Source organism: Tympanuchus pallidicinctus, unplaced genomic scaffold, assembly GCF_026119805.1.
Source record: "Tympanuchus pallidicinctus isolate F22 unplaced genomic scaffold, pur_lepc_1.0 scaffold3, whole genome shotgun sequence".
NCBI classification, from domain to species: domain Eukaryota; kingdom Metazoa; phylum Chordata; class Aves; order Galliformes; family Phasianidae; genus Tympanuchus; species Tympanuchus pallidicinctus.
In genome coordinates, this window is record NW_026294747.1 from 78,620,699 (window position 1) to 78,632,878 (window position 12,180).

At 37.1% G+C, this 12,180-nt stretch overlaps 1 protein-coding gene across 1 annotated transcript in view; it reads left to right on the plus strand.

Moving 5' to 3' along the window:
* The window catches only part of CUBN (cubilin), a 132,036-nt gene that overhangs the window by 73,851 nt on the left and 46,005 nt on the right, over positions 1-12,180 (plus strand). The window contains exons 33-42 of the mRNA XM_052696991.1: positions 432-548; positions 2,801-2,914; positions 4,146-4,274; positions 4,552-4,684; positions 6,837-7,042; positions 7,567-7,748; positions 8,988-9,177; positions 10,185-10,382; positions 10,705-10,851; positions 11,763-11,953. Coding sequence (XP_052552951.1) covers positions 432-548; positions 2,801-2,914; positions 4,146-4,274; positions 4,552-4,684; positions 6,837-7,042; positions 7,567-7,748; positions 8,988-9,177; positions 10,185-10,382; positions 10,705-10,851; positions 11,763-11,953 — 1,607 coding nt within the window. The remainder of the gene's footprint in view (positions 1-431; positions 549-2,800; positions 2,915-4,145; positions 4,275-4,551; positions 4,685-6,836; positions 7,043-7,566; positions 7,749-8,987; positions 9,178-10,184; positions 10,383-10,704; positions 10,852-11,762; positions 11,954-12,180) is intronic.

Here is a 12,180-nt window from a genome sequence, read left to right on the forward strand (position 1 = left end):
CTGAGGCATTGGAGGTTTCTGGATATTTTCTTAGGACTTTTTTCCTGCCTAGCTACCAGTGTAGGCAAATGATTAGATAAGCGGGGGTATGATTGGATCACCTTGAAATCAAGTTATTTTGGTCCCAAAATTGCTCTTCTTGGCTATGAGGAACTGACAAAGATGAGATCTGCTCCCAGGTCATTCTGGTTCCTCAGGAGGTCAACCAGGTGCAATATCATTTATGGACTTGTGTCAAGAAGCTACACCAGGTTCTAGGAGGTAGTCCTTAAGTCTCTTTTTCTACTGATTACTGTCACGGATTTTATCCTTATAAAAATTGCTGTTGAATGTTATCTCTTATTTATTTTTGCAACAAATTCTAATATTTGTGTTTTTTATATACAAATAATTTTGTGTATAAATGTGAATGTATGTGTTTTATTCTAAAGCATGTGGAAGTTTCATAGAGTCAGATTCAGTTGGGGCAGCAATTTCCTCTCCTCTGTATCCTGCCAAATACCCAAACAATCAGAACTGCAGCTGGATTATTCAGGCTCAGGAACCATGTAAGTGAAAACATCTTTTATAGTTAGCTTGGATGACTAATATCCTCATCTTCTTTTCTGTTATAACAATACAAAATTCCTCCTTTATTTCTCTAGGAAGTTCTGCATCCTGATAGTTGGAGAGAGTGTGGCTCTCCTAATTTATCTTAAATTAGATTTTACTGTAAAAAGTCTAGGGTAATGTGAGGTAAACAATTTACAGCTTTGTCACCTTATCTGTTTTACTGTGACCCAAGTTCTGAAATTATAAATGAGATGTTGAATATTATGTGAAGCTGGATTCCTCTGTGAGAAAATCTAAGGGCTTATGTATATTTAAAACACCTGTATTTATCTGACATTATTTTGGTCTGGATTTTTCATGCCAGAATTATGTTACATCAGATCTACAAAGTTAACAAACTAAAAAATAAAAAAAAAAAAAAGAAAAAAAGATTTGTTTTTATTAAATAATGAGTAAAGTTTTGGAGAAATTTCTATTTAAAATACAAATGAAAAAGAATATAAATAAACTGGTCCTGTGTACATAAATATGCCCTCAGATTCCCTATTTTTAAATAAATTTGTAGTTGATGCTAAGACACCAGAGATCTTCCACCAAGAACTGTTATTACCTTGAATGTACAGCATTAAATTTACATGGTATAGAATTTCTTAAAAATAAGTACAACTGGATTGTAGTGTTCTGGTAACATAATTAAAAAATGAATTTTTATTTTTAATAGCTACTACTGAATTTCACTTGTTCATCTGATATCTAGCCGTTGTTATTAAAATCACAGAAGGTTCCAACCATATTTATAACTTTATTTTGCTAAGTTATGAAACAAAGATCAGTTTGCCAAAGAAAACAAAAAATCAGAATATAAGCACTACGTTTTTAGGCATAGGTTGTTATGCATATCCATGAAAAGGACATCATCAGAACTGTCTTCTGCCTATATAACATTTGTTTATGAAGACAGACATTTCTTGGATCTAGGTTGAAAAGTAACTGTTGTCACCTGATTTACATCAGTATGAGAGGTCAGAACAATCCAGGTTAAGTATCTGTGTATGTAGTGACATCCTTCACCAGGACCGCTACATGCCACACATGGCATTGTTTTACCAGTCCCAGTGTTACAGGACACAGACATACAGAACAGATTTAGCCAGTGGCAAACCAGAGCATAGAATTCTTGCTCTGCTTTTACTGTGCACACCAAGTCTCCTGCTCTTGCCTCCCACTGTGGTTTTACTTTTTATTTCGTAACCTGAGGACCTACATTGACAACTGTAATTGATTGACTGGATTGGGACACAAGGGTGTCCAACACATGGATTTTGTAGTTGAATACCAGTCAGTGGCACCCCGCTGAATGCAGTGCCTGGGACCATGTCTGTCACCTCAGCTTATTCTAACTAATTATAGCCCAGTGAAAAGCAAAGTATTTGTGTCAAATTCATACTTGGTTGGAGAAGGCTTCGTTATCATCTAAATCATGAGCCTCTTTTTCCAACCCACTAGAACTGCATCAATGCTCTGAGGCCAGGACTGACTCTCCTCACAGAGGGTGAGTGTTGAGGAAAACCACTATTCTTCCATTTGTGACTTCACCTTTGTTCATATCAGAAAAGCCAAAGCAATATGAGAGTCAAAAATACCCTGAGTCAGAAATCATCTTTTTCAGGATGTAGCCTGCAGACTGAGGGTGTGGAAAATCCAATTCCATACAAATATAGCTGAGGGTGGTTAATGATCCTTTAACCAGTCCGATTGATGTATGTGGAACGTTACAAAACGATGAAAGGTCCAGCTCTTTCTAAGCCCGGAGCAGGGCAGCGCCAGTTCACATTTTGTCCAAATCTATTGTATAGATTGCAAAGGGACAGAGGGTCACAGATGTGTAGAAATAAGTTTTGTTTTTCAGTTTGTGTAAATTTTCCATGCTGTATTTGCAGACTTTTTCAGTATATAACGAAACTGTTCAGCTGTTAGGAAATTTAGTTTGATGTCTGTCTGTTAAATCCCACACTTATCATGTTAATTGTATTAGAAAGTACTGAAATATGAAGAGATTTATCAGGATCTTTGCAGTAAGCACTGATGTACTTCACCTATCAAAGATTAAACTAGTTCAGATGTTGTACTTTATGGAAACTGATTGACTTCAAGGGAGAAAAGAGTACATTTGTCTAGGTATAGGTATAATAGTTTCTCTGTGAAATGCCAAACTCCATTTTAACTTTTTATACTTTGCTGTTGCCAGTCAACCACATCACACTGTCCTTCACTGATTTTGATATTGAAAATAATGCACAGAACTGTACAACGGATTTTGTGGAGATTTTGGATGGGAATAACTACGACGCTCCCCTTCAAGGTAATGTGCCTTTTCCTTTTTTATCTCATGTATGGGACTACACTCAAGGTAATTAGGTTTTCTTGAGTGTCTTGTAGCTTAATTTTTTTTTCTGATAAAAGAAGTTCCCATTGCCAGTCTAATCAGAGGAGACTGTAGCTAGCGGAATAAGACTTTGGTGTGAAAAACGTGGCCCTCCCAGGCTCTGCTAATGTGCAGTGGACCTGACTCCAGCTGCCTTTTCCTTCCTCTCCATCAGAACAATATAGGAAATCAAGCAATTCAGTTTAAAGTGAAATCTAGGTTACAAAAATGTAGTGCAACCTCTTTCATGAGTCACAAAGCATGTGAAGAAAGTTGCAGAATTCTGGGAACAGAAAATGAATAAATGGATTTTCTTGAAACCCTGGAAAACCTGAATTTCTGCTTGTTCCTGATTTTTCTACAGCTTCCTTCATACATGTTTGTCCAGAGCCACCACTTTCAAGGAGAGGAGCAGCCTGAGCAATAAAGACCAATGCTTACATTGCTAGGAAGCCATGAGACAGACCTGGCCATAGATATCCCCAGAGTTGTCATGAATTTCCTTCCTGGAAAATTCAGAACAGATGTGACTGTTTCTGTTCTCCTTTACATGACTTTTGTATATAATTTCTTGACAGGAGTAGGGTTGCGTTCAATATAACTGGGAGCAGAATTATTTTTCTTGTCTCCTATCCTCCATTTTCACCTGGGAAGATGAGCAGGGCACTTGGCTGTTACCTTTCTTTTTGCTCTCAGATGCCTTTCTTTCAGATCATGATTCACATTCTTAATCCTCATTACAATCTGTTATAGGAGAACTCTTCTGTTATTCGTTGCTTCTTTTTTTTTTTTTTTTTCATTAGAAACTCAGTGAAATGGAAACTACTGACAGATTTATTTGGTTTTGGAAGTATATATTTTTTAATTAGGCTGCAATTTGTGGGTAGAGTGAATGCAAGAGCTCAAGGACAGGATATCCATTGATTAGGGTGCCTGGAGGGCAGGAAGTCCCAGTTCAAATTCTTTCTCAGTTTAAAAAAAAATAAAATAGTCCAGTAGAGTGTGTTCTCTGCTAATATGATATTTCAATTTTATGTGGATGTAACTGACAAATGCAATTATAAGCAATGTTGCTCTTAGCTGCTGTCAGGCACTAACCCTAAATGTAAGATTATTAAAAGTAATTGCATGCTGAATGCTGCTTTCACTTTGGCCTGTTCTCTTTCAGGCCGTTACTGTGGTACCACCATGCCACATCCTGTCACTTCTTTTGGTAATGCTTTGGTGGTCAACTTCATCTCTAACAACAACATTACTGCCAGAGGCTTCCATGCCACCTATGCTGCATCATCATCATGTAAGTCTATATGACAGATATTGCTAGTTTATACCTCTGATTTTTTTAAGAGAAAGACTGCATCTTGTATCTCTTTGGCTCTCTGGCATTCCCTCTGTTGTTGTAATCCCCTATTGCCTTTCCTCTTGTTGGATAAGGTCTTAGGAAGGATATCAACAAATCAAAGAACAACAAGACAAGACACAATGCGTTCTTGATTAGCAAATGCTCTGGCTCCATCAATGTATTTGTATACTGTCATCATTCTCAAGCCTCTGCTGTCTCCTTATTCTTGCAGCTTGCGGAGGTACTTTCCACATGGACAGAGGAGCTTTCAACAGCCCTGGCTATCCCGAGCCGTATCCACTCAACACCGAGTGTGTCTGGACAATTCTCAGCTCCCCTGGCAACCGGCTGCAGCTGTCCTTCATGTAAATGCATTGCCAGGGGTTATTACTCAGCCCCTTTAACAGAGCTAAAGGAAGGATGCTCTGTGTTTATTAGGAAATGTAATTACCAGATGATAAAGCTGAAACATACTTGTACAGTCACTTGGAAAGAGAACACAGCAGTGGCTGGGGGCAGCTTGCATTCAGTGTTCTCTCTTACTCATTGCTTACCATATTAAGGCATATACGGTGATATATAAATAGTTTTTTTATTGTTTGAGCAGCATGGGATTCTGCAGAAGCCTGTTTTCACTCACATAAAAACAAGAAGAGGAAATTTAGTGCTATTCTACCTTCTCTTTAGGAAGGAAATTCCTACTATTTCCTTAATACCAGATTCATTGAAGTATTTATTATACAGCTAAATCATATAAAGAGTCCAAATACTCCACAAACTGTAAAGTAAGAATTTATATTAAAGTCTTCAAAATTTCTCAAACTGTAAGATCAATTATAGCAGTGAAAGTGCAACAGCGAGCAAAATAGTATCTCAAAGGAACTTTTTCCTTCAGAAAACTTTCCTTTGAAGACTCGAGACAGGAAAGACATACATGGTCCATAGAACAGTGTGGAGTCCTTTACCAGGAGAGTCGGGTTGGTTTTTACCCATGATATGGATTTCTGAGTCTCTGTTTCTCAGCATCAAAGAGTGGCTGATGCCAAGAAACAGAGCACCAACCCGTTGCAAAGTTTATCAGGGATCAGCAGAAATATAAAGGTTTTTTTTCAAATTTGCATTTACAGTTAACCAGGATAAAAAGAAAATTTACTCAGTAACTTGCTGACTACATAAAGTACAATTTGCTAAGCCTATACTGATTCATTAATGCAATGAAAAGGACAATATATTTCTCTTTTACTCACTGAAGCAGAGAATAAGCACTACAGCCTGAAAACATTTTCCAAAATATTTGCTGCAACGTAATGAATAACAACTTTTCAGAACAAAAACAGAAATCTAGTGGAAAGGAGAAACTATCAGCAAAGCATATATTCAGATATAAAGTGGTATTTAACAGATACAGACACTTTTTCTGTAGTTACATACAGTTGAAAAACAAGCTTAAAAGACTGTAAAGCATGGAGTGTTAGAAAGAAGTACTTATTTTATTTAACTTAATATCAGAGTTTTATAGAGTTTTTTTGGCATGAAGTATTCCTTTTCTTCAGCTCAGTCTGAACAGAAATGCCTGTCTTGCAATTTGAGATTTGGCATTAAATTTGTCTGAAGCATATCCACACACATGGTTGGAGCCATTTAACAGCACCCTGAGCACATATGGCTGTATTCAGCACTGGAGGGGAGTTACTGTTACCAGCAAATCAGAAAGCACAAATATTTTAGAGCATGAGCTGTAAGAAGTGCTTGCTGGAATCTTTGCTATAGATTCATAGCCATGTAATGGAAAGCATATTGGATTGAATTGAAGTACTTCACTTAGAATAATAGGCAATGATTTTTAGAATGAGTTGAGCATTTGGTTCAGTACAATAATTAAGAATGTAGAGTCTAGTTACTAAATCCTATCCCTTTTCTAAGGTAAAAATTGATTAAGAAGAATTTGGAGTTTTTCTTAGAACCAGCTATGTGAAACACAGAGACATCAGAGAAGCAGTAATATTTAATAATTCTGGAGAAAAGGGACTTTTGAGCTCTGAGATGTGAACAACAAATGAATCTAGGCCTCTGGAAATTGTTTTCTCACCAGAGAATATACTGAAATAATGCGCACATACAGAGGCTACAAACTAATTTTAAGGCCAAAGGTATTTTCTGCACTCAATAGGTGTTGAAGTCTGACTAGAGATTATAAAATCTTAGAAATCTCTTTTATATGTTAGGGCTTTCTGTGTTTCATGGTGGTTGATGGAGAACTCACTAATATTAAAAAGGTTTGAGAACTCTTGAAATTTTAACTTTGCAAACTGAAGCTCTATCATAAAAGAAGGGAGCAGAAAGGACCAAGCACTGGGTCAGCAGCACTGCCAGATAGTGAGTGAGCAAAGTCAGGATTACTGTCCACTTCATAGGGTAGGATAACAACTACAGGGGGATTTGTAGGCTGACAGGGCAAACTCGGAAGTATGTTTCAGTCATATGTCTGCTAATGCTCTTCTGCTGGTATCACAACAGAGAATTTCAAGTGGAATCTAGTAGTGGCTGCACCAAAGATTACCTGGAAATTCGTGAAGGGAATGCTACTGGCACACTGGCAGGAAAATTCTGCGGAGACTCCTTACCTTCAAATTATACATCTTCTGTTGGTCATATCCTGTGGGTTAAATTTGTCTCAGACAGCTCAGGCACTGGCGTTGGCTTCAGGGCCACATTCTCACACTGTAAGTAAATGCTACTTAATTGAAAATTATTGTTTCATAACACTTCCAAAACGATCCCAAAAAGTGCCGGTCTTTGGCTCTGCAATGTCTATTAGAAAATGTTCATTGATATCATCAGGGTTGCGAATTCATTTAAAATGTGTTGCAAAATATCCTCTACACTTGTATGTATGTAAATATACTAGATATACTATATTCAGATGAATTAGACATGAAATTCTATCTTTTCTATAACAGAAGATATGTGTATATATTTAATTAATTATCTTTTCAGAAAAAAAACTGCATGGGAAAAAAACCCACAAATTTTTGTATTTAATGTATCTTGGGAAGAAATGAATATGAAGTAGGCAGGATGAGAATCATAGAATCATAGAATGGCTTAGGTTAGAAGAGACCTTACAGATCATCGAAGTCCAATAATGAGGAGAGAATTTAGCAATGTCACATTCCCATCTTTCCTATGAGTAGAGTCGTATGACTCAAATATGAAGTAGAGGCATTAGCTGTCTCTTGTTTTTCAGTGTATGGAAGTGACATTGTGGGAAACAGAGGACAAATAGCTTCACCACAGTGGCCCAGAAGCTACCCTCACAATTCCAATTACCAGTGGACAATAAGCACCAACACTTCACAAGTTATCCATGGCCGTATCCTGGAGATGGATGTTGAAAATCATTACAGATGCTATTATGACAAGCTAAAGGTGATTTCATTGTAAAACTTTTTTAAACTGTGGTTATTTTTGATGAAAATGATGAATAGAGGATCTTACATATAAGCAGAATTTCCAAGGATCTGATTGGGACTCATTGGTTTTGGCATGTTATCTTTTCAATAATTATGATAATATCAATAAGAGATGGGAAGAAATACTCTTTGACTCTCTAACAGTTATTTCCAACATATAAGTTTGAAATATATTAAAAATAAGCCCATAATAAACATCTCAAAAACTATAAAATTAAGTTATTTTAAAAACCTACCAGGAACAATCCCTTACTTGCACCCCTTTTTGTCTCTGGATTAGTAATTTGCTTTTGGCAGTAGGAAGTTACCTCTTCCTCTTTACAATTTCCTCCTACAATACAGACAACATTTTTCAGGCTAAAAAGCAAAGTAAGCATAATGCAAAGCAAAATGGAGCAATTGATTCAGAAAGGATATGGAACTTTCTCCTTCATCTCATGCCAGATTTCAATGGCATCTTCTTTATTCTAATTTAGCCTGACTTTCTTTGTCCATCCCTCTGAGAGCAAAATGAGTTTCTTAGATCAGCTGGCATCAGTGGGCTACTCAAGGATCTGAATCAAGGATTAGATCTTCAGTGTAATGTTAATATTTGTTTGTATTTCCCACCTTTTTAATTGGGGGAAAGACGACAAGAATAAAAATAAATTTGAAAAGCAACAAAAGAGAACCATCTTATAACTAGCCAAGAATTTAGCTTATAAATACATGGAAATATGTTATTATGGATTTATTTGACAGAATTTGAAATGCAAGTTTTCCTTGGGAAAAAGAACAAAACAACAAACCACCCAAAGACTATCATTTTTTTCTGGTACATGGTATTGTTTTTTTTTTCTTAGCAAGAAACAAAGTTGTACTTTTGTTGGACTTTTTTTCACATGGGAGGCAAGTCAGCATCCCCAAAGAGAAGCCCTGTGATAGAGAAAGAGTTTAGTTTGATTCCATTCAGGGTTCCATTCAGATCTTTCTTGCACGAAAGCTTTATATCTAACTGTATACAAAGGAAGGGGAGATACTGTTCCCTTTTAGTAAGAGGGATTTCTCTCTAACTGGGTTCTGAAGAAAGATCATCCAAGTCCTACTTGCTCATTTAAAGAGGGTAATTTTCTCCTTGGAGACTTTCTGGGTAGAAGGAAGATAAAAATCTTCCCCGGTGAGGAATGACACCATCACTGTCTTTTTCTCACTGCAGGTATATGATGGGCCCACCATTCATTCCCGTCCTATTGCAACATACTGTGGTGCAGATCCAGCTTCTTTTGAATCCTCTGGCAGCACACTGACAATACAGTTCCAGACAGATTCATCTGTGACTGGCAGAGGCTTTCTTTTAGAGTGGTATGCAATGGAGCCTTCTGCTCCCACACGCACAATTGCTAGAGGTGGGTCTTCAGGGTGCTATGTGGTCAAAAGTGATCTAGTCAGTAATATATGGTGGTTTACTTAAAAATAGAACTGCAGCAATAACAAAATATAAACAACTCCGAACAAATCCTCCCCACAAGAAGAAGCCCTTACTATTAACTGACTGAGAGTTTTCATTGATATTTTAATTAAACACTGTTATAGTCATATTAAGCTATTTACAAAGCACTCTCAGGTACACTGTCTTATAGTGCTTTATCAATAAGCAAGTAGATGGAAGGGCATTTTTCTTCATACTACTATTTCATGAAACCTAACATGTTATGTGCTTTCATGAAAAAGTATCTCTCTTGAAATACCATTCTTAAATTACTGGCCATTATGATCTGAAGCCTATGCTAGACTACACCTCTTAGAGAGAATATGCTTGGTCTGATCACAAATCTTTTTGAGAAATACCTCCTGACAGGATAGGAGGTGTGTCTCTTGTACCATTGGTTTTCTCTGAGCAAGTTCAGCAAGAGAAAGTTAAGGCTGTCTGGAACATAGTGCAGTATCTTCTTTCTAAATCCAAAGACAAATTTCAAGGGATCTCTGGAGCTCTACAACATGGTGGCAGCATGTATTTTTTTTATGTTCTGTATTCTGGGAGAGCAGTAAACCACCATACATCACTGAAGGAGCTCCATCTTGCCTGCAACTTAAAGCTGAAACTTTAGGAGTGGAGAAAGAAAAGCATTTCAGCTGAAGAAGTTCTAAATTCCTTTCTGAAGTACAGTCTCTGTTATGTACTTTCATAAATATTCTTCATAGTAAAATATATGTATGTATAATCCTGATAGTTCTCGATTTCAAGCTTTGTAGTCCTAGTCCAAACTGAAGCAATGTTTGAAGAAATCCTTTCCTCTGACTACACACCTTATCATTGCACTCCCATTGTTCTTAACACAAGGTCTGTCAAATTAAGTGAAATATTCAGTTTAAAAAGAGGATGCTTACATTTTTGTCTTCTTGAACATCATAGGTGCATGCGGAGGGACTGTGATAAGTGAAGAAACTCCTTCATTCCTCTACTCGCCAGGCTGGCCCATGAACTATAGAAATTTTGCTGACTGTGTGTGGCTTATCAGAGCTCCTGGGTCCACTGTGGAGTTTAACATCCTGGCCCTGGACATTGAATCTCACAGTTCGTGCTACTATGACAGACTTACTATCCAAGATGGTAAGAAGCCAATCTTGCCCTACCCCAGTAGGATGAAATAGACATTGAATGTCTTAGGACCTGTGTCTGGAACATAAGTAATCTAGTTAGCAATGGAAACAGCATCTACATCAGTATTGTTCCTCTAGACTGAGATGTTCCGCTAGTTAAAACAAAACTAGCAAAGCATAGCAAAATGTTTGGTTATCTATAAAAATATTTCTCTGTGAGGGATTAGAAGTCTTTAAAAGTCCCTGCCTGAAAGTGGAAAAGTCACAGCAAACAAAAAAGGCAAAGTGAACTGATTTTAATTATTAATTATTACGTTTTCTTTTGATTTCAGGAGACAGTGATCTTTCCCCATTGCTAGCTACTGTATGTGGACGAGAACCTCCTGGCCCAGTAAGATCAACTGGAGAGACAATGTTCATCCACTTCGTGTCAGATGCAAGTGTCACTGGAGCTGGATTTAATGCCTCATATCACAAAAGTAAGATCTGTTTCTCTTCTTTCCCAGATAAATTTCTGCCTTGCTGTTAACAACTGAGTAGGAAAAGACTAATGATGGCATTTTTATCATCTGTCTATGATCTATGCAGTTGATCACAGAGATCGATTATCCAGTTCTCACAAACATAGATTAAAAAATCTCTGACTCTGCAGAGATAAAATTTGCTATTTGCTCAACAATGTAAGACAACAAAGCATGATTCAACCAGAGTGGTCACTTTCCAGAAGTAAAAAAGTGTATACGCATAAGGTTGTAACAGCTTATTTTGAGGGAGAAAGAGAAAGAATATCCAAGCAAGAGGTGAAAGTAAATGACTCAAAGCACAGACACAAAAAAAAAAAAAAAAGAAAAGAGAGAGAGAGGGACAGATAGACAGATATTGAGAGTTCATAAGTTCTTGCAGGAATGTCAGCAGTTTGCAATGACACCCTTCCCACATGCACCCATGGTTGATAACAGATTCCTGAACAGGCTGAGGCACCAAAGAAGATGTTATGAAAACAGACAGCTGGGAGAAGTTTTTTTTACCATCAGCTTGAGTAGGTGATAGTGGTTTAGTCCATGCTAAAAGCAATAAACTCATACATCATGAGAGTCATTCCATGAGAGGTCCGTGGCACAGCTATTTGCTTACTTGTCTGTTAAGTCTGAGAACTGACTTTTAATGTCAAGATGTTTGGTCTGAGTCATCTTGCAAACTATTAAATTGTATTTGGGAGATCCTTCATTTTGTGCATTGCTCTCTGGCCCTCAACTTGTCAAATATTTGTTTCAACATTTGCTTTTACCTGTAACATCTTCCCTGTGACAGTTGTTTTCTTTTCTTCTGAATCAATATTTGAATAGTTGACACTAATATTTTTCTCTTTGCTTCAACTCCTTTTTCTCAGGTTGCGGAGGCTATTTGCATGAAGATAGGGGTGTGATCACATCCCCCAGCTACCCTCAGGACTATACTCCTAATCTGAATTGTTCCTGGCGTGTAGTGGTAACTTCTGGATTTATCATAACCGTCCATTTTGAACAGCCTTTTCAGGTTAAAAGTGAGGATGCTTCCTGCAACATCGGTGATTACGTAGAGGTAAGGTTATTAGCAAAGTCCCAAATTCTCAAAAGTATTAAAGCTTCTGAATCTTACAGATTTTAGTAGCAGTGAAACAGACCAGATTCTTGAGAGATGGAAATAAAAAATTGAAGTGTCACAGAAATTATTTTTCTGTTTCTGTCTTACTTACTGCTATGCATTAGTTAAACACTAGGTAATCGTTTTTCTCTGTGGCTAGAAGCATTGAGATAGAGTGTGCTCGA